Genomic DNA, 21639 nt, shown 5'->3' on the forward strand with positions numbered 1-21639 from the left:
AATAATACAGATACTAATAGAGTAGTGATAAGAGAAGGTCCTGTGACATTTAAGCAAGCTTTTTATATGAAACAAGGAGTGTCTGTGAGAAAATGGGAGAAAATCAATAAATCTTGAGTAATTTAATATGAAGGCTAACTGGTATGGTCAACATAGAGTTGTTTATGACAGCAAGCAACCAAAAAATGTGATAGGTGAAGTATTATGACATATGTGCTCAAACAACATAGGGGCATACAGGATTTACCAGTTTATGGTAGGTAGAAGTACTATAGTTTTGCACTGATATCACTAAGAATTGATTAATATTTTTCATGTGATGCAAAGTTACTATTTACATTCCATACTCTGTAATATAGAACCATATCGTATTGTATTTATAGGGAAGACAGAATAATCACGGTTCAACACTCAAATTGCTATTGCGATTTCACAGCCAATATCTGCTCTTAATTTTCCATAGGTCCAACTCTACTGAGTTAGGAGAGAAGGAGGTGTGTATATAAGAACAGACACTGGTTTGAGCAGCATCTCCTAAGGGGGCCAAGATACAAAAGGGACCAGATTAGCAAGGGCTTCCATACAGGTGACAGATTTTGCGACTCTTGATTTGGACTCCTATTAGGCAGGATTGCTGTATGTTGCAAACCTCTCTGCAGTACACCAGAGGCTTGATCTAAAGCTCCTTCAAGCCAATCAATGTCTTTTCACTAACTTCAATGGGCTTTGGATCAGACCCCAGCTGCGCCTGTTTTCAACACACTGCAATAAGTAAGAGTGTTGTTTTATTAAAATTTAACAAGAGCTGGTTTATCAGGCTGAAAGGTCTCAGCAAACCTGATTCTGATGTTTGAGCTCCCTGAAGTGATGCACTAGATGGTGTGTGTTCCACATGGAACAACAGGATAGTCATGCACTACCATTCAATAGCTCTTCTGAATTGGTAACCTGGTGGCAGGAGTGCACGTTCAACGCACTGTACTTTGGGAAATGCTTCATGCAGTTATACCTTGTGGAAAGTAGTAATGCCAGCTGGCTGTTCAGAACTAGGCATGATATTGTGATCTGCTCTAATGGGGTCAAATGGATCAAAATTTGACAGAGCAAGGTAATCCTAAATGCCATAAACTCCCACACGTAAAGGATGAGTACAGTATTAGTTTACTTACATTTGAAACATTGACTACGTGGTACATTAAGCTCTGCAAAGAATTACAAAGAGGCAACACACTGATACATTCCACCTGCACTACATGTCCCCAAGGAATGTCACGGAATAATTGCTGACAATGCATAAATGGTTCCAACCATTTGAGCACCTGTAAGGCTTTCTGCTCCAGAAAATAAATTCTACTCCCAGAGAGATAACTTCATCAGAGCATCAGTGATGGTTACATAACATTAGCCTGGTATTTCTTAGTTTGCTGCACAAACTAAACTCTCCGAGGCACCTGGTAAAGGACAATTATTTACAGTCTGGTTATAACCATATCTCTTAGAGCAGGGGTGGACAACTTGTGGCTCCGGAACCACATTCGGCTCTTCGGAAGTTAATATGCGGCTCCTTGTATAGGCACCGACTCCAGGGCTGGAGCTACAGGCACCAACATTCCAATGTGCCGGGGGGCTGCTCACTGCTCAACCCCTGGCTCTGCCACAGGCCCTGCCCCCACTCCACCCCTTCCCGCACCCTCCCCAGAGTCTGCCGTGCCCTCACTTCTCCCCCCCACCCCTGAACCTCCTGCATGCCACGAAACAGCTGATCGGGAAGTGCAGGGACGGAGCGGGAGGCGCTGATCAGGGAGGCTGCCAGTGGGTGGGAGGCACTGGGAGCAGGGCAGGGTGCTGGTGGGGGACTGCTGACATATTACTGTGGCTCTTTGGCAATGTACATCGGTAAATTCTGGCTCCTTCTCAGGCTCAGGTTGGCCACCCCTGTCCTAGAGGCTTGCATTATGGCTAGTTTAACATTCACTGCAGGAATATTACACGGATTTTGGCATACCAAAGAGCTTAGGACTATCCCTAGCCATGGGATAATTGAAATTCATCTCTATAGCCATGACTGTTACAAGATGATGTCATTATTAGAAGTAGATGGGAAACTGCTTTCGTCCCACAAGAATTCCAGATTTCAAAACGTTTTCCAGTCCTGAATCAGGGAGAAATGTCACAATTGTGAATATTTTTATGAACTGAAAATCCCCCAAAAATTTCAGATCGGTCAATCAAAACATTTTGTTTTCAGATCTTTGAAACATTTTATTTCAATTTTTAAACATTGAAAAAATCATAAATTAACTTACATTTCAAAATGAAAAGTTGTTCTGACCCCCCAAAATTGAGCTTTTCCTTTGAAAATGTCAAAATGAAATATTTTGACAATTTTGAAACTTTTTGCAAAAATTTTGTGAAACAGGAAATTAGTGAACAAAAACAACGAGGAGTCCGGTGGCACCTTAAAGGGCTGGTCCACACTACCCGCCCAATTCGGCGGGTAGAGATCGATCTTCTGGGATCGATTTATCACGTCTCATCTGGACGCGATAGATCGATCCCAGAAGCGCTCCTCCGTTGACTGCGGAACTCCTGCTCGCCGAGAGGAGGAAGCGCTGTCGACGGGGAAGCCTGCCTGCGCCGCGTGGTCCCGCAGTAAGTAAATTTAGTTCGATCTAGGAAACGTCGACTTCAGCTACGCTATTCTCATAGCTGAAGTTGCGTTTCCTAGATCGATCCCCCGCCCCAGTGTGGACCTGCCCAAAGACTAACAGATTTATTTGGGCATAAGCTTTCGTGGGTAAAAAACCCACTTCTTCAGATGCATGGACTTTTAAGTTTCCAGTGAACAGTTTCAGTTTTGACAAATGCATTTTCAGATGAAAAAAATTTTAACTGAAAAATTCCTATCCAGCTCTAGTCATTATGCCATAATGAGGATTTCCTTAGCCCATACGCCAATGGGTTGTTTCAAAGATGTGTACTCTTGCAAAAGTACTGAAAAGACCTTGGCTTATTTTTAAAAGACAAGTGCACAACGTAGGGTCTGATCATAAAGTATTGATTTGCCAATTATTTTCTCTCTCAAGCCATTGGGTAACTCGTTCAGGATTGCAAACTGTGCAAGACCGTAGCTAAGCACGGGTTTCACTAGCAAGATGTAACTACTGTGCCAACGCACAGTCCAGCGCAATATCATAGACATGAACTAATGACTAATAATTGCTTATGTACAACTTGGCCTGACAACTACAGACAGCACTTTGCACAGATTCTGTACAAGGAACACAGCACTTTGAACATTTCACTGTTTTCCTGCAACATCAATGCTGATAGAACTTGGATTGCCTGACAAAATGATTTGACAAATTCAGTGAAGGTTAGGAACATGCTTTATTACTTATTCAAATACAATTTGTCAAGGGTGCATGAACAATAATGTACTGGGTGCATATAAACATAAATACTGAGATGCACAATGTTTTACACTCACGTATGAATGAACAATATTAAGCCACCGACAGACTGAAAATGAAATTTCAATTCCAGAAGTGCATGATATTTTGCAAACTCTTAAGACACCGTCAAATGCATAGAATCATCAGTCAAAAACTATTATTTCCAGTGTGCTTAATAATATAGTAGTCTGGCAGTTGCACTGCATGCAACTCTGGCTAAGAGCATTTCTACTTTTTAAAAATTATTTTATAGTTTACTAAAGAGCATCTTGCACAGTTTCCATAGCCAGCAACCAGTTGATAAAGGAATTTGGACTCATGATGGTAGGATCTTCCTTTCTTCCTTGGTCTGCCATGTCGGCATTTAGTAGGCTTTATTTGTAGTTTTGGTCACATATTGTCCTAGCTTCTAAAAGGGTGGAAATGCCATAGGTGTACACATGTTTCAAGGTCAAGGCTGGCTACTAACAGGAGAAGTATGGTCAGGTTCATGCTTACCATAGCCTAAAGGTGCAGAATCCTGAATATGTTTTTGATCCTGTGATTGCAGCAAAGTTTTCTCCTACAGTCTTCACAACATACACAGCTGGGAGGTTTCATTAGGGAAGTTAGCATCTCTCTCAGGAGTAATGGAGAGTTTTAAAAAAACTAAACACAGCATTCTATATGCTGCTCCTTACACATGGCTATTCAGGCATCTGTCTCTATTTATTTTTTAAATAAGTTCTCTAACTTTTGGCAATTCTCTTCTCAGGGACTTGACACAATTTTAACTGCTCCTTTTCTATCTTAACAATGTCTTTTATGGTGGTGTGTGGTTTGCGACCACTGCTCTGTGTCATGTCTTCTAAAAGACAAGTTCGGTCAGTCTTCCCCGCTTCCTCATCCTCCTCATTGCGGTTTTCCTCATCATCCTCTGACTCCATACTTTTTTGCCATTCCCTGTTCTTTTTTATGACTTCTCTATATAAGCGCTATTCAAGACATGGGTGATCAGTATAGCATATTGCCTTGGGATAACTTGTATGTGCTCCAACTTGTGTGTTCTGCTCTGGGCTGGCGAATGAAGCTTTTTCAGTCTCTGCGGGATCTGACTGCTTTTGCTCAGCTGTAGCAGCAATATCTAGCTCCGCTTGATAAAGATCACTGCTATCTTGGGGTTCATCTACCAGTAACACAGCAGAATTGTCTGACACCTCAGAACTGTCTGACAGAACTGTCACTTTCAGAGAGGTGGATGTCTGACAGGCCTATTCTAGTCCAAGTCTGAGCAATCGGTGTTCTCTGAGTTACAGTGCTAGCTCACTTGGGTTGGAGGGCAGACTGATGAAGAGAAGAATTATCATACTGCAAAACATCAGATGGTACTGCTGGAGCTTATGATGAATGATGTGTGTGCCACTTGTCACTATTTCTGCTCTGAAGGATTTCTTGTCCCACCCCAGAAACAGCCATTCAAACTCTTTAGCTGCTAGCGGGAAAAGAATCAAATCCGAGTATTTTCATTTGGAGCTGAAATATGGAAAAATATCACAGTCAGTCAATGTGGCACAACAGAGTTGTTCACGCAAGGGAAATACTGTAGACACTGTATACAGAAGCATGTTTTTAAAAGAGCTCACACTCAAAAAGGTTCTGAACTGCCTGTGGAGATGCACACTGCCATTGCTCCACACTGTCAATCTAAAGTGGAAGAGAGACAAGGTGGGGGAGGGAATATCTTTATTGGACCAACTTCTGTTGGTGGGAGAGACACGCTTCCCAGCCCACACAGAGCTCGTCCTCAGGTCTGGAAGTGGAAGATGCATTTTGCCGGTAAAGAACAATAGTTAGCATGTTGGGCATTGCACTTAATGCAGCAAATAGGAGGAGGCTAGGAGGTGATGAATAGGATGGAATATATTGAAGCCAACAACAGATTATTACCTTCCTACATCAATCCCTAACTACTAAGAGAAGCCCAACATGTACTGAAAAAGTCTGAACTGTCCAGCACTTAGGCCTATATAAATTCTTTTGAAAACTATAATGATACAGTGTACTCATGAGACACTGACCCAGAGTTTTTCCAGGTTATGGCCAAGTTGCATGTAAATGGCATACAACTGATTATGAATATCAATGAAATGTTCAGTGACTACTTTATAAACCCTAATGCCCACTTAATGGTAAGTTATGGGCCTTTTTTCTATTTTACATAAATAAGACCTGCACTTTGTACACTTACTGTCTCCACTGCTTTTAACAGCTACATTGCTCTGGTTCTTTCTCATCTTGTAACTGCACAATGATTAGTTGGCTCCTATTTGGACCTCATGTTGTCTCACAGTTACTACTGATGTGGATTCTCCTAGGTGAGACAATTCCTGAGGAATATTTCGCAACTGGGGGTACGTCTACACTGCAATTAAAAACTCATGGCTGGCCCATGCCAGCTGACTTGGGCTTATGAGGCTCAGGCTAAGGGGCTGTTTAATTGCAGTGTAGACTTTCTGGCTGGGGCTGGAGGCTCCAGGACCCTGTGAGGTGGGAGGGTCCCAGAGCGAACGTGTGCAGTGCAATTAAACAGCCCCTTAGCCCAAGCTCCCTAGCCCGAGTGAGCTGACACAGGCTGGCCACAGGTGTCTAATTACAGTGTAGACATATGTCCCTTTTCCCGCAATAACCCTTATTAGTGTATCAATTTTGAGACCTATTTCCTTCTTCCCAGGGGACACAGGGTTTAACTAATTTAGAAAAGGAGATAAAACAAAGCTGGGAGCAAGAGCAGGTGACATAGTCTATGTGAGAACATAGCTATTGCATACAGACATGCAGAAAATCAGTAGGACGGACTGAACAGCCATGCTGACGATTATGAATATCATTTTCAGCTGTACATGCATGTGCTAGTTAAGATTTACAGACATATACTCACATAGTTAAACTGATTTCCTCCTTCCTCACCAGTTATTTGCTCAGCATAGTGTTGATGGGGCTCTCTCTTTTGTGGGAGCTCAAACCAAGTTGGTTGCAGGTCCCCCAACTGTTGCTGTAGCCTGGTTATTCTTTTCCTCGGGTTTTCATTTGACTATTTGAGGTCATACCATTGTAGCTCCATCATCTCTATGACACTTTCGCATTGAGCAGATTGCAGATGTTCCTTTGGTCCATTGTTTTTTCATTTGAAAGTCTGTGTGCTTTGTGGCCCCCTTTGCCCAGGCATACACTCAATTTACAAGTAATTGAATTTGCAGGTTTAAAATGACTTCTCCTGAACCCATCTCCATCTCCCTTTTGTGATGGTTCTTGTCTGTCATTGTGTCACAGGGTCTTCTCACTGCTAGAGGTGCCTCCTTCTGGCCGTCCTGGGAATTAGCTCTGCCAGGCTTGCACTCTCCCTCCGGCGGTGTCTTCCCCTGTCCTGTCTTGGTCTGCAGCCCCCGCAGATAAATCCCAGATCTGCAGTCTCCTCTGGTCAGGTCACTAAGGTCCTCCCCTTCTGGGGAATTCACAGTTCTCCCTGACCTGCTGTCTGTCTGGTGTCTCCAGCACCCTTGCCATTCCCCAGTGGCTGGTAAGGGAACCCAGACCCGCTCTCTACACTGGGTTCCAGCCCAGGGACCCTACAACAAGCAGCCAAGGTCTCTGCATGGTCTGATCCTTTGTTGCTGTTGCCCTGGGCTTCTTTCCACTCATCGCCTTTCCTCTGGACCCCACCCACCTAGAGTTGCCAGCCTACCAACTCTCTCCACTCAGGGACTAACTGCAGTGTTCTTCCCTGCCTTCCTGTAGCCACCTTGCTGCTCACTCGACCCAGGCTTTATACTGACCCCAGCTTGTTCCTGCCCAGCTGAGCCTCCTTCTAATTAGTGGCTCCTCCTCCAGGTGCACCCCATGGAGTTCATAGGCCTGTCTGGCCACCTTTACTCCTTTCAACCCTGTATAGGGCGGACACCCCATCACACATTGCTTAAGTCCCATGAGGCCAATTCCTTACCACCACAAGGGCAGCTCTTGCTACTGCATTTGAGATTTCCTATGTGCCCTGAGTTGCGATGTTCAGTGCAAGTCCCCAACTTTACTATGAGTGCTTGCTTGTATGGTTTTCAGGAGGAGTGTGCAAACAACAGTTTTGCCTAGCTAGGAAATCACTCCATGATGGCGTGTCTGTCTTTCCTACAGCACCTCTGACTCTTTTGAGAGTCAGGTAATCTGTTACTGAGGGGTAACAGAAGTATGATGTTGCCAATATGCTGGTCAGACTGGCACCACCATCAAAACCTGTAGGCTGATTATTTCTGCTGGAAAAGGAGCAGAACTTCATGCTGTCAATTATAATGTACTATCACCATCAGATGTCTTGTCAAGGAATTGTAGCCAGCAGAGTAACATAGTCCTCTAAGTAGCCTCTCAGATAAGCATGCCTTCTGTGATGCATTTTGCTGTTTGCCAATGCACTGCACACTTTGGGCTTGATCCAGTGCTCATGGAAGCCAATGGAAGTACTCTCACTGACTTCAGTGGATAGTGAATCAGACCTTTGGTTTGTGCTCCTTACAACTGAGTCCTAATGGCATTGTCACAATTTGTCCTTCCTCCATCTGCATGGGGTAGAATGCAATAATACTATGCTGAGAAGAAATCTGCTGTGTAGGCTTTGAGGCTTTGTCTTCACAAGGTGTGTTCTTCCAGATTGCACCTGATTTAAACCAGTGCAGAATCATTAGGTAGCTTTGTGTTTCTTATCAGATCAGGAACATCGTTTGGTTACTCTCCACACCACTTTATACAAGCAACACAGAATTTGGACTGCTGTCTCTCTGTTCTCAGACCTCACTCTTCTCCAGGTACCTTTCTGACTCTATTATCCCCCCTGCAGATATTATTTTCTTATGTTTACCTCTTCTAGCCTCAATATCAATCTAGTCCTCACTCTTTTCACATGGGTACCACTTCTTTCTAGCATGGATATTTTCTTGCATTCCATTCCTTGCACGGATGACAGTCCTTTGGACACACAAAATTTCCACAACTTTGAGCATTACTAAGACCATTACTTTCGGCAACAGCGTCAGGCTTAATCACATCCTTTGAAAGCATCAGCACCAGCCCCAACGTTAAAGTGAATCTTCCAGTTGTTGGTTCTGTGATATCAGACCTTAACAAGTTTTTAATGGTTCCAAAATATTTCTCTCAAATAGTCCTCAAAACCTAATCTGAACCTGGAAAGATAAGGCACAGACATCCTCATGTCAACCTCATAAAAAAAGGTGTGTGTGTAAATGCCATTACATTATTTTTGATGTAACATCATTAATTTTTGGATTGATTCTTAGAATTGTGTATGTAACGAGGTAATATCTTGAGCAGAAAGCCATCAGAATGAAACAAGCTGAGGGAACTATTTCCCCCAAAGATAAACCATCTCACCAACAGCAATACGTTGTGCCATATAAACTATGGAAGTTAGAAAGATTCACCTGTACACCTACTTTATATTCCGGTGGTATCCTGGCTCCAAAACCAAAGGCTGGGAACATTTTATCACTGAAAATAAAATAAAAAAGGGTTTTTTTCACCAAGAAATGTACATTGTTCCACTAAACATTTATTCCTTCATATTGGTCCATGAAAAAAGGTGACAAAGCAGAAGAACACAGAAAAGGCTGCTAGATCATACATGTCATTTGGTCACCGTTATTTATGTTTGCAAGAAACATCACCCTTTACTCTCACATTTAGATTCCTGTTTGTGTTTATCAGAGCATCCTAAAACACAGACATTACTAGATTCCCGACACTTTTATCTGAGATGAACTGTCATACTCTATATTCTGACATGCCGTTTGGTTTTCTTTTCTGATTATGTCCTGTTATTTGATATGCCTACTGTAATAGGTTGCTGATCAAGGTCCTGATCCTGGAAAGATTTCAGCACATGGTTAACCTTATGCACTACGAATAGCTCCATTGACTCTACTGGCACTATTCACCATGTATACTGTTAGGCATATGAGTAAATCTTTGCTGGACGGAGTCTACAACTTCTCAGATGCTCCCAACTCTAGCAATTCCTCTCTTATTTCTACAGCTGGTGGTTGCCTGCCTTTTGCTGGTCATTGCTGCCACCCGTAATTAACTGCTAGTTATTGCTCTCTCTTTCTCTCCTCCCCGCCCCCGATCCAGATCCAGCGGGACACCTCCATGAAACATAGCACACTGAAATAAATTTAGCACAACATAAAAATGCACTTCCCCATCACACAGCCCATCCCTAATAGAAAGAAAAATGGAGATTCCATCATGTGAGACCAATTGAAAACCCCCCACAATAAATCAGTAATGACTATATTTAAGACTAGTAGGAATATCTGTTTCATAGTAGAAACAGCACAACCTCTGTGATGGAGAGAAAGTATAAATGAAAGAGGTTTGTGACAAGAGAAATGGGAGACAGGAAGCAGAGAAGAGGGGAGTAAGACAGTGTACCAGTGAAGTGCAGAAAGAGACTGGCAAGGAGTGTCAGGTGAAAAATCTAATGTTTTTGGAGATTGAGACTAACTGGAGGAGTAAAATTGTCTTGGAGCATCCCACAAGTGGGGAAACAGATACACAGTAAGTGTAGTCCTGTTCTGTTTTCTGCCCCATGATTGAGGGTAGCTTGGGTTCCTTCCAGTATTTTAGAAATAATTTTCATATAGGTAAGATCTATGACAACATAGTTCTTCCAGATAACAAGAGACAGAATCATCCTCCTCCCGATGACAGAGTCTAGTGAAGGGAGGATTGTGTAATTAAGGGTGTTTGTATTTGGGTTCATAGAACTGTCCAGGTGGGAAGTGTCTTCTGGCAACATTACAAAAGGGGAAATTTCACCTACAGCAAGTTGCAGGTTGCATGAGGGTTTCCATCTGTAATCTGACTGCTGTCTACTAAAATCTGTTCAAAGATTTTATTTTACATTAGACATAGGTTGGGGGATGAGCTGGTATATTTAATGTCATGGTAAATTTGCTTCCAAGTGTTACAACGAGATGCCTTGTTCTTCATTCCAGTTTGATCATCTGGATGGAGGGGAGAGAGATCCTGATTCAGGAGACCAGGAGACTACATGGCCACTCATTTCCTTCTTGCTTCACAGAGCTCATTTTTGCAGATGCTATAGACCCCTTTCTCTCCATACAGTATATGGAAAATGACAAACTGTGATGACATCTTGGCCCCTTTTCAGCAAAGCATTTAGGCATGTGCTTAGTCTTAAACATGCTCTTAAATCCACCCTATTCAGCAAAGCATTTACGCACATGCTTAACTTTAAACAAGGTCTTAAGTCCCAATGAAGTCATTAACATGCATGCATCAGTGTTTTGCTGACTTGGATTCAGCTACCTCTGCTTGAAGACTGCACTGAATAGTCAGGAGGCTGAGTTTCTGTTACTATCTTGGGAACCTCCAAAAATGCACAGTTTGGGGCAGAACTTTTAATTGGCTCTGTGGTCAGTCCTTGACATTATCTAGTGAATAACTCATGATTGCAGACATACTCACAGAAATACATCAGCACCCACTACAAGTGCCACACTACTGAGTCGGGCATCCTGCCTGAAAGGTGCCATGGTATTTCTTGTCAATCATTTGGGAGCAGGAGCAAAATGGAAGTATTTTTTTTAAAAACCTCTCAGACGTTGGGGACTGCCTGGCTTGGGGGACTGACAATGGGGTGTGGAAATAGTCATCACGCCCAGATCAATGGTGCCTAACAATGGCTTGGCTGTAGTGAGTAAAAGTTGTTCCCACCTGAGGGCTAAGCTCTTATGAATTGCTGCCTTGCTATGAAATGTACTTGCTGTTTGAATCTGGGGGAATGTAATATTGTGTCCCATATGCTATCCTATATGACAATGAATCATTTGCATGGTAATGAAACATTCATTCCAACAGTCATAACCAAAGGGGGCAGTGAAAATTTATGCCAACCATCTCCTGAATGCCTTCCCTTTGATTAAACACTACTGGAAGTGGGGAAACCCTTTATAATAGATGCAAATTAGAAGTCAGCTACCCATTAAGAGGATAAGAAATAAGATACAAAGAGACAGCAAAATGGGAGAAAAATTTTGTGTTACATCAATGATTAAACATGGCTGGTTTATCAAATTAAACCCTGTATTGCTGTGATTGAATAGATTTTAAGACTAGAAGGGAGCATTGTGATCATCTAGTCTGGCCTCCTGCATAATACAGGTCATAAAATTTCACCTTGCAATTACTGCATCAAGCCCCAAAACTTGTGATGGATCTAGAGAACACCTTTTAGAAAGAAATCTAACTTTGATTTCAGTGGTGTCCCTCCACAATAGGTATTTCCAGTCTTTATTCAGGCCTAATCTGATGGTATCCAGTTTGCAAATTAATTCCAGTTCTGCAGCTTCATGTTGGAGTCTGTTTATGAAGTTTTTTTGTTGAAGAATTGCCACTTTTAGGTCTGTTATTGAGTGACCAGAGAGATTGAAGTGTTCACCTAAACTTAATTTCCCCATTACTAATTTCTCCCTACTGTTACCCACACCTTCTTGTCAACTGTCCGTAATCGTCCACTCTCTTACCACTTCAAAAGTTATTTTTCCTATGTTGGTATCCTTGGTATCCTGCTGTTAATTGATTTATCTCGTTAGACTGACCTCACACTTGGTAAAGCAACCCCCATCCTTTCATGTATTTATATCTGCTCCTGTATTTTTCACTTCATGCATCTGATGAAGTGGGCTGTAGCCCACGAAAGCTTATGCCCAAATACATTTGTTAGTCTCTAAGGTGCCACAAGGACTCCTCATTGTTTGAACTCTCTCTGTTATAGTAAATTTTCCCATGACAATATCAAATATTGTTCTCACTTAAATAGACATCTCAAATTGCCAAATTAAAAGCTGAATGCCTATTACACATTTAATTTTTTAAAAAACCACAAAAAGAGCAAAAAGGCAAAAGAGAGAAGCATCATTAAACTCTATTAAAACTGTAATCTTTTATGTTTAGGGAATGACTTGGAAGAAAATGAGCTGAATTAAGTATTTTATCCCTAAACCATATGAGTGAATCATGTTCCTGAGTGTATTATTAAGTACTTATCTCAGAAGGTCTTGATGCCAATAAATATGGAATCACAACAGCTTACAAGGGATTAGCTGTAGCTCCAAAGAAAATACAGCAACCATTTGAAATACTTTAACATTTCCAGTTCCTTCATCACAATTGGAGTTAGGTAAATTTAGGATACCCAGGGCTGATCTGCATGATCTGACAGGGCCAAATAATGATGACCTGGGTTTGGGTCAGGTTGGGTCCAATTGCTCCATGCATGTGCAGCAGGTGGAGGGAACAAGTAGCCTTCTTCACCTCTCATGGTCCTGCACAGCAGCTGGGCACAATTGCATCCCTATGCTCCCACGGGGGTGGGGAAGAGGTAGGCTATGGCTCAATACTCCGTCTCTGCCAGCCATCAATGCTGCTAGATGCAGGGCTGGTGGGTTGGATGAGGACAAGTGGAGGAGTGTGGCAGCAGGAGCAGTCCCTCTGCACTCAGAGGGATTGTATTCTTCTCCGTGTGGTGCCAAATCACTCCCAGTGCAGGAGAGTACTTGTTAAGTACAACTGAGCCCCCAATTTTTAGTAAGTCCTTGGTTAAGCAAACTTCCATTGAGGTTAATGGACCTGAGGATTTGGCCCATAATGCACGGTAGGTTTCCATGGAGCAGCGGGAATGGGTTGACATTAGTTCTTGTAATACAAAAAGTGCTGCGAGGACCTAAAAGTATGATAAACTAAGGCTATTGTTGCACTGTTTGGCTGGACACAGATAGAAATTCTACATAAATATTCAAAATCTAGACATTAACATTCATGCATCAGCTTTCGGTATAGCTGTATTTGAAATGCAACAAATTACGAAATGCTTCTTAGTCATCTTCGGGGAGCTGGAATCTGCTGAATAATATAAATTTATAAAATGGGGCTTCAAGAGCATGAAGGTAATGGCAGTCTCACCTACAAGGGGCATAATTAATGAATAAGGGGAATACAAATTCCCTGAAGCTAGCCACTGAACGACATCTACTAATGAAGTATCTAACAAATGCAATAGCCTTAAACTTCCCCCAATCAGCATTAAAAGACTGAAAAAGCTCTGCAGTGCAAAAATACCAAATTAATTCTGAAATTCATAGGCTAAGCAAAAAAAGGTGTAAATATCTGTTGGAAAGAAGCCTTTATAAATGAGGTGGGAAATGAGCGAAGGGAAATGAAAGGTTATGGTGATAAAATGTAAAAAGACAAGATTGTCGTGCTAGATTATAGCCTAGTAAAATGGCATAATAGGAGAGGTGAGACCAAAATGGCAAGCTTCCTTGTTAGTTTATAAATAAATTGGCCGTGACCTGATTTATACTTGCAGGTGTAAAACGACCTAATTTAGCAAACGTCCTTTGTTGAAGAAATGGGACTGCATTGTTAGAAAGAGTTTGGGGGTGCTCCATGAGACCATAGGAGGGCTCTTACTAATCTTTAAAATACTGTCAATTGACTGCCAGTCAAGTGAGTTCTTAGGAGGATGTGTATGGGTCTCTGTAGTTTCCAAAGGGTTAACGCTAAATTGCACTGGAAGATCAATGGAATTGCACAGTAAACTGATACCAAACCCACACAAAGGACAGTTTCATAACCCTTCTGTCTTGGAGGCTTAGAACTCCACCTGTCTTGCAGAGGATATCCTACCCTTCGGGTAAATTTCACTGAGAAACAGTGAGAGCCTGTAAATAGGACAAGTGCAGTTTTAAAGTTCCAGATTGTACATAATGCTGCACCACATAGCAAAAGCATTGCTATATATATATTGGGTTTTATCTTTTTTCATTGTATCATGATAAGCAGGGGTGGAATTACATTATTTTTAGAGTTTCAGTGATGTGAGTGACATGATATGACTTTTCCCTACAACGTTTTTCATTCATTTTAATTTTGTTTTCTACCAGAACTAAACAGATGGAAAATTCATTGTGTCTGGGAGCTAGGGAAAGTAGGAGCATATTTAGGCATATATGTTTGTGCAAGAGAGATTTTTAATTTGCTCCTGTAAGGGAATGAATTTTCTAGGATGACCAGAAGAGAAGTATTTGTAGTGACCCTTCTGTGACCCAAGAGGACCAAATTCTCTGCTGGTGTAATTCAATTGAAATCACAGTGACATTAAGATTGAAGAAAATAATAAAAACAGATACAGCAAAATCAGAAATAAAACATGTTGATAATTAGGTATTCAACTAGATGCCCTATCCAATATCTAGGAAAAAATTGCCTAAAACCCATCCCCTGAGCTATTGATTTGGAATCCAAAATCAAAGTAATTTTACAATATATTTGCCTGTTGTTGAAGTCAAATTCTCACCATAGAACTCCTGAATCAGCCACATTTACTATACTGAGAGCATATATCTATTTCTGGACACTTAAAACACATTTTCCTTGGCTTCATCATTTCAGTCAAACAAAAGCCGGCAATCAGTGACAGTTGTGTCCAAGTGAACAAAACACAAACTACTACTCAGAGGTCTGTGGCATGGAATACTGCATCTTCCTAGGGCAAATCTAAGCAATAAAGGGCCAAACACCACTTTCAGTTATACCTGTGTAACCCCACTGACTCCAAAGAGGTGATAAAGATATGCCTGAGCAGGCAATATGGCCCCACATCTTTCTGTTATGCTATTCTGTGACAAAAGGTGTTCACTCTTGTTACAGTAACTGATTAAACTTGCATGAGAAGTACTGGAAAAAATTTTTCCTCTGTGAACTGATGGGTTTCCAACCAGGACAAATGTACAGCTCAGCTAAATGCTAGTATAACTGAGGGGAGCTACAGGGCAGATTATAATATAAATAACTTGTTATATATTTGAAAGATGCAGGGAAGAAATTCACTAGTCTGAAAGCTCCATATAACTTGTAAATAGGAACATGGGGATGATCTACTAGATCATGAAGTTTGTCCCATGCTGGTGGAAGATGCATCAGACACAAAGCTGATGCGATACTTATTCTTAGCCAAATGAACTGCCACCCATAAAGATTTATGAAATTACCTAATTTCCACAGTAGATGTATCGGACTATCTATGGTATACTATTTTTTACTGCATTTGTGAGTTATACGGATCTACTCTTCAGGTCACTTTCTTTGGAGGGAATCACCTCTAGACAAATTACATCTACTATTATTTACTTGCTAATGCTGACAGAGTGCTAAGAATCGCACAAGACAAAGTTCTAGCCCTGAGGAGAACAGGCTGAATAGATAGATAACACAGACCAAATTGGAGACCCCAGAGGCAGTTTCTCTCTTAGAGCAACACTTCTATTGTTTTATCCATGGAGAAAGCAGTACATTTTGTTGACATGAGCTAGCATTTGTGAATTTTGAAGAAGAAGTGACTCTGATAAGGAATTTCAAGGAGACCAGCATTGAACAGGGGTGAAGATGAGAGCAGTAAGAAATGAGAGCAGAGACATGGGCAGGAGTGGAGTTGAATATGTACCAGAGAAACCATTACAAAGTCAATCTTAACAAACGTTGACCACATAATTATCATAGAGATTTCCTGTTCTAATTACCGAGATACACTGTGATGATGGTAGCCAATAAAGGCTTTGTAATGGTGGCCACTCCATATATGTGTATGAGTGTGCATGCACAATATGTGATGGCCAAGATCCTGAGGATCTAGTCCAAGGATGATTTAATATAGTACCTAGTATATAATCCAATGACTATTTAAAAATACCATCTGTTCCAATTCAGTTTCTGACCCTGACTCACCATAGCATGTCAGCATATGCTTAAGTCCAGTTAAAGCCAAATGCTTAACTCTAAGCATGTACTAAGGATTTTGTTTGCCTTGGGTGTGTAAGAGTATTGTTTTTATACTTCTTTGTTCACTTTCCATTTTATTAAAGTAGTGCAATACATGCTTCAAGAAGTATGAAAGTATTCTTTTCCCACAGTGGTTTCTAACCTTATTTAGATCGTCTGATTATCTTTTTTGCTTACTAGCCTCCAGAAAGGCTGCCTCTGTAATTAAAGTGATAAACAGATATGTTCAATAATTAACAATATTTTTATTTATTGAGCTGCATGGGTAGATTAATTTTTTAACATAGCTTTAAGTAGTGAATTTATGAAAAAGTAAGTGTTGCATACAGTGAAAACTTACTAATTAAAAGAACACCCTTTGGCCACAGATTTAAGTAATTAGTATTATATTAACATTACAACCAAAGCCAACTTCTGTTCTCCTCCTTTTCTCTGACATAATTCTGTTAATGTGTTTTCTTCAGATGACTACAGCAAAGGTATTCATTGTATTTCTTCATCCACAGTGCAGGTACAAAATAGCTACAGAATGAGCTATCTGTTGATTTTAAGATATTGGGATGGGAATAGATTCCGATTAAAAACTAGATCTTATGAACTAAGCCTAGAAACTTTATTTCCCTCCTAAAGGCAGAGCACTTAAGCAAGTGCTTAGCTTCATGAATGGAACTCCAATGGAACTTGCTTAACTTGTGTTTAAGGTTGCATCTATGACAAACCGCAAGGTGCCCTTGGAGAAAAGGGGTGAGCTGGTTCTAGGTCTGAGAAGTTTTATTTTTAGGATTTAGTATTCAGTCAGAGTAGGTGAGTTTGAGTCATCCAGGCATAAAATATTGAGGCAATAATAATTATTATTTTAAATTAATAACAGTACATAATCAATAAGAATTATTATATACCGGGCACTAACAATGTTCTGCAAGTATGAGAAGCTAATGTCAAAACTCACCACAATTGCAATGGGAACACGATCAAACCCTAAAGGGTTTTCAAATCTTTTATGAATGTTGGCCAAGATGTTGGATTTGTAAAGGGTTTTGGATTTTCACTATGAACATTTTGCACTGCTCTAAGCATATATTATTCCTGCATTTAGCTGGAATTATTTACTCTTTGCTCATTAGTAGCCATTAGGGAGGTGGCTGGACACCTGTATTTTACAATTTGGTACTTTAGTATTCAGGAACAATATGTGGATTTAGAATTAAGAAGATTATTTGCATAAATGAAAAAAGGTGTTGGTATCTGGGAACAGATATAACCCTGCTTCCATATGTTTCAAGGACATCTTGAAATGTAAAAATAGACGATTATCTTTGAAGGTGAACAAGCAGAGAAATATAAACTAAAAATAATTTTGTATCAACTTTTGAAATTTCAAACTTTTAGAATGAGTAAAGTGGATACTGCTTACTATGAAATACTTTACAAAACTATGGGAGAGAGAACACAATAGAATGGTAACAGTACAGTCAGAATGAGATGTCCCATGATTTTGTGATGTGACAAATATTTTTAAAAAACTGTAAATACATTTACACTTCATCTTTTTTTAAAGTTATAAATGTTAATTTGATTATATGGAACCTGATTCTCCTTTTCACTAAGGTCCCTTGATATTCCTCTGGCAGTGTAGCGGGGCCTGAAAGTGGGTATAAATGTAAAATGTTGTGTAAAAATTAGTCATAAAAGGAAATCTAGGACCATATTGAATAGTCTGATGAGGTATGTTGAATCCACTACTAAGAATAAAGGTTCCAGTTGAGCAAAGCCGTTAAGCATATGCTTAACTCCATCCCAATTTAGCAAAGCACTTAGGTATGTGTTTCAGTCTGATTGATGTAACTGGGGTTTATGCATGAGCTCAAGTATTTTGTTGAATCAGGGCAGAGAGTCAAAATAAATATTTAAATTAAAATAGAGACTTTGATTAAGGGGGCAGGAGATTAGAAATGTAATTTACAAGCCGCAAAATACAAATTTCAACATTTCAAACACAAGGCCAGATTTTCAAATCCAATCCACTTCTTTTGCTCCACACTTGCTATAATTAAAAAAACTATACGAATGTGGAATCATTTACAAAATTTCTCATAATTCAGCTGTGTAGATGGAGCGGAATTTTACACAATGTAACCTTATTTTAGACTGTATGAACAGGCTCTTTTCAATCAGATTCCAATACACATCTTCCCCTTACAGAGACAGTCATCTCTGTGTAATGATGAAGTGACACTCATGGTTATTTGGTCATTTTCCAACACCGTCTTTGGGAAAACAAATCATTGAGGCCATCAGGCCAGACATTTTAATATACTATATGCTTGTGGAGATATACTGTATTGCTCTGACTTACAGCTATGACCTTCAAAGAGAGAAGCTCTAAAACGCCATGAGGGATACATCTGTTATATTATTGCACTGTTATGTGTTAACCAGATATGCTAGCTAGAGTTGTTAATTTAACAAAAGCACAACAGAGCTGGGCCAATCCTGAAGAAGAGTATCTCTTTGAATTATAAACAACATATGGCTGGATGGGAAATGGTTTTCCCATTCCATGAGACTTTTCAAGATATATAAAAATTTTTCCCTGTCCCAAATTGGGACAAAAAGCCAAAATCTTGAAAATTTTCCTGAACTGACAAATTGAAAAAAAGTATCACAACATTGTATCGAAACACTTATTTGATGATTATGAAATGTTTCATTCAACTTTTGACTTTTTTCCTTTTAATATTTTTTTTAGTATAAATTAAGTAAAATTTTGAAACAAAAGGTTGTCTTGAACCAAAAAAAAAAAAAGGAAACTTTTTGTTTTCAAAATGTCAAAACAGGACATTTTTTGACAATTTCAAAACCCTTTTTCAACATTTTTTTCAAGTCAGGAAATTCATCAAAACCAACATTTTCCCACAGACAATTTCAGTTTTGACAAATTGGAATTTTTTGATTAAAAAACATTTAGTTGAAAATTTTCCAAACCCACTCTATTACAAACACAGATTCACTTTGTTCACAAATATATTTACAGAAAAAGATGTTGGGAACTGTTTTGCAAATATGTATTCACATGAGTATATCTAATCCATCTATCTAGGTTCCTATTTGGTGCTCATCACAGAGGCATCTAAGCACCGGTTATATTTGTTAGGTATCAAGGAAATGTTTCCCATTATGACTAGAGAGCAGCTGCATGATCCAAGGAGATGCAAAGTGATGGGGGGCCAGCTGCCACACACAGGATATAGTGAGCTTTCTGTTTGTTTGGTTTTTTGAGTTAGGGTTTTACCTGTATAGGGCCACAGAGCAAAGCTAAGACTTTCAAAGCGATGAGTTATTTTGCCTCTCAATATTTCGGTGCCCAACTTGAGACCCCTTAAAGGGGCCTGATTTCCAAAAATGTTCAGCATCCACCTTCTGAAACATAGAGCCCCTTAAGATTTATCAAGTTGAGGACTTCTAAGATTGAGGCAGCCAAAATCATTGGTCACTGTTGACAATCTTGGTTCAAGTTTTTACTAGTGTTAGATTAAAAAAAAAACCTGTTATGGCAGCACAAAGTACAAGTTGCAGTTTGATCTGCCTGATAGCTTGATTGATAATTTTTAATGTGACTCTCTTTACTTCCAGTAATTTTCTGAATACTTTTTAGAGTCTCATTTTTATTCTAATGAAGGCTGCGCTTTCATAGACTCATAGACTTTAAGGTCAGAAGGGACCATTATGATCATCTAGTCTGACCACCTGCACAACGCAGGCCACAGAATCTCACCCACCCACCCACTCCTGTAACAAACCCCTAACCTATGTCTGAGTTATTGTAGTCCTCAAATCGTGGTCTAAAGACCTCAAGGTGCAGAGAATCCTCCAGCAAGTGACCCGTGCCCCACGCTGCAGAGGAAGGCGAAAAACCTCCAGGGCCTCTGCCAATCTGCCCTGGAGGAAAATTCCTTCCCGCATATCTTATCAACTACTATGTTTTCTTAGCCATTAATTATATCATCTATAAACTTCATCTTTTCCTCCCCTTATGACAATTACAAATGATAACATAACGATTACTACCAAAAAAATAAAAATTCTACACAAACGAATGGCTATTTGATCATATTCGGTTATTTCTGTAACACTGTTTCAGGGACATCTGAAGCATATAGGTAAACGGACTTTTGGATGAACAGGGAATACTTCAGAGCATTAGGGGATGTAACCACAACACTTAATTGGAAGCTTTAGTTACTCAGAGGTTTGTTATACTGGGCTGACCTGTACAGAAGTCGAAGTTACAAGAAGATCTGATTGTGATATCAACCAAGCTGACCACAGCATATAAAAGACAATCGTGTCACTTGTTAATGATTGGTGCAATGACATCCAATTGCCCCAGGCTTTCTACTAAACTACAAAGTTATTATAGTTTTTCTAATAATGAAGGTGGTGTAAATAATATCCATACCTTGCCGAAGTCTTTACACACCCAAAAAAGGATTTTTTGTTAAGTATTAGGCACAAGAAACACTTTTGTGAATACTGATTCACTTGTGCTATTTGAATACAAGAAGGGGAAATGTTACAAATGACCAGAACTATGCAAAACTCAGTGGTTTCATTTTGCAGTGGTTTCAGTGAACATTTTCTGTTTCATTTCACAACACCCGAGATCTGTTAGGCAGAAGGCCTGTACTCTAACTTGACCAAAGTAACAAAAATTCAACTCAGCCTGTTACATAAAATTGTTTATAAAAGTCAGCAAAGACAGACAGACTGGACTAGTTCAATCAAAAAGGTCTACTGAAACAACCCAAGGACGGTGGTGAGATCATGTCTGATAGAGGAGCCTGAGACTGGAAATTCATGGACCAAAATTAGTGTGTTGGAAACTAGGCATAATGGTGGACAAAATAATAATAGGATGCACTATTCCAACTATCTCCCCCTTTTGGGATCCTTAAAAAAAGACTTGGTTGGGGATCAAGTGGAGAATGGATTCCTGGGAGATTCCAGGAGGAAGGGGAGACAGGCCTCTGACTCTCTGTAGAGACCCTGTACTTTGCTTGTGAGCCTCAAGAATCATCATATTATCATGACAGCCAGACCTTAGCACACCCTTGGGGACATCTGACCCTTTTGTACCTGCAAGGACTCCAGCCCGATACATGTGAGATACTGCTCTATCTTTCCTTCCCATATCTGTTCCTTTCTGTCCTTCACTTTCTTCCCCCTGTCCAATCTCTTTCTCTCGCTCTTGGCTTTTCACCTAAGTTTGAGGTCTTTTTTT

The 21639-nt window shown here is 40.2% G+C and overlaps 1 protein-coding gene across 1 annotated transcript in view; it reads right to left on the reverse strand.

The window, feature by feature from the left end:
* The window catches only part of CPNE4 (copine 4), a 335404-nt gene that overhangs the window by 18959 nt on the left and 294806 nt on the right, over positions 1–21639 (reverse strand). Inside the window, exon 12 of the mRNA XM_026658337.1 lies at positions 8930–8984. Within this exon, the coding sequence (XP_026514122.1) occupies positions 8930–8984 (55 nt within the window). The remainder of the gene's footprint in view (positions 1–8929; positions 8985–21639) is intronic.

Source organism: Terrapene carolina, unplaced genomic scaffold (genome assembly GCF_002925995.2).
Source record: "Terrapene carolina triunguis isolate 2854851 unplaced genomic scaffold, T_m_triunguis-2.0 Scaffold428, whole genome shotgun sequence".
Classification (NCBI taxonomy): Eukaryota; Metazoa; Chordata; order Testudines; family Emydidae; genus Terrapene; species Terrapene triunguis.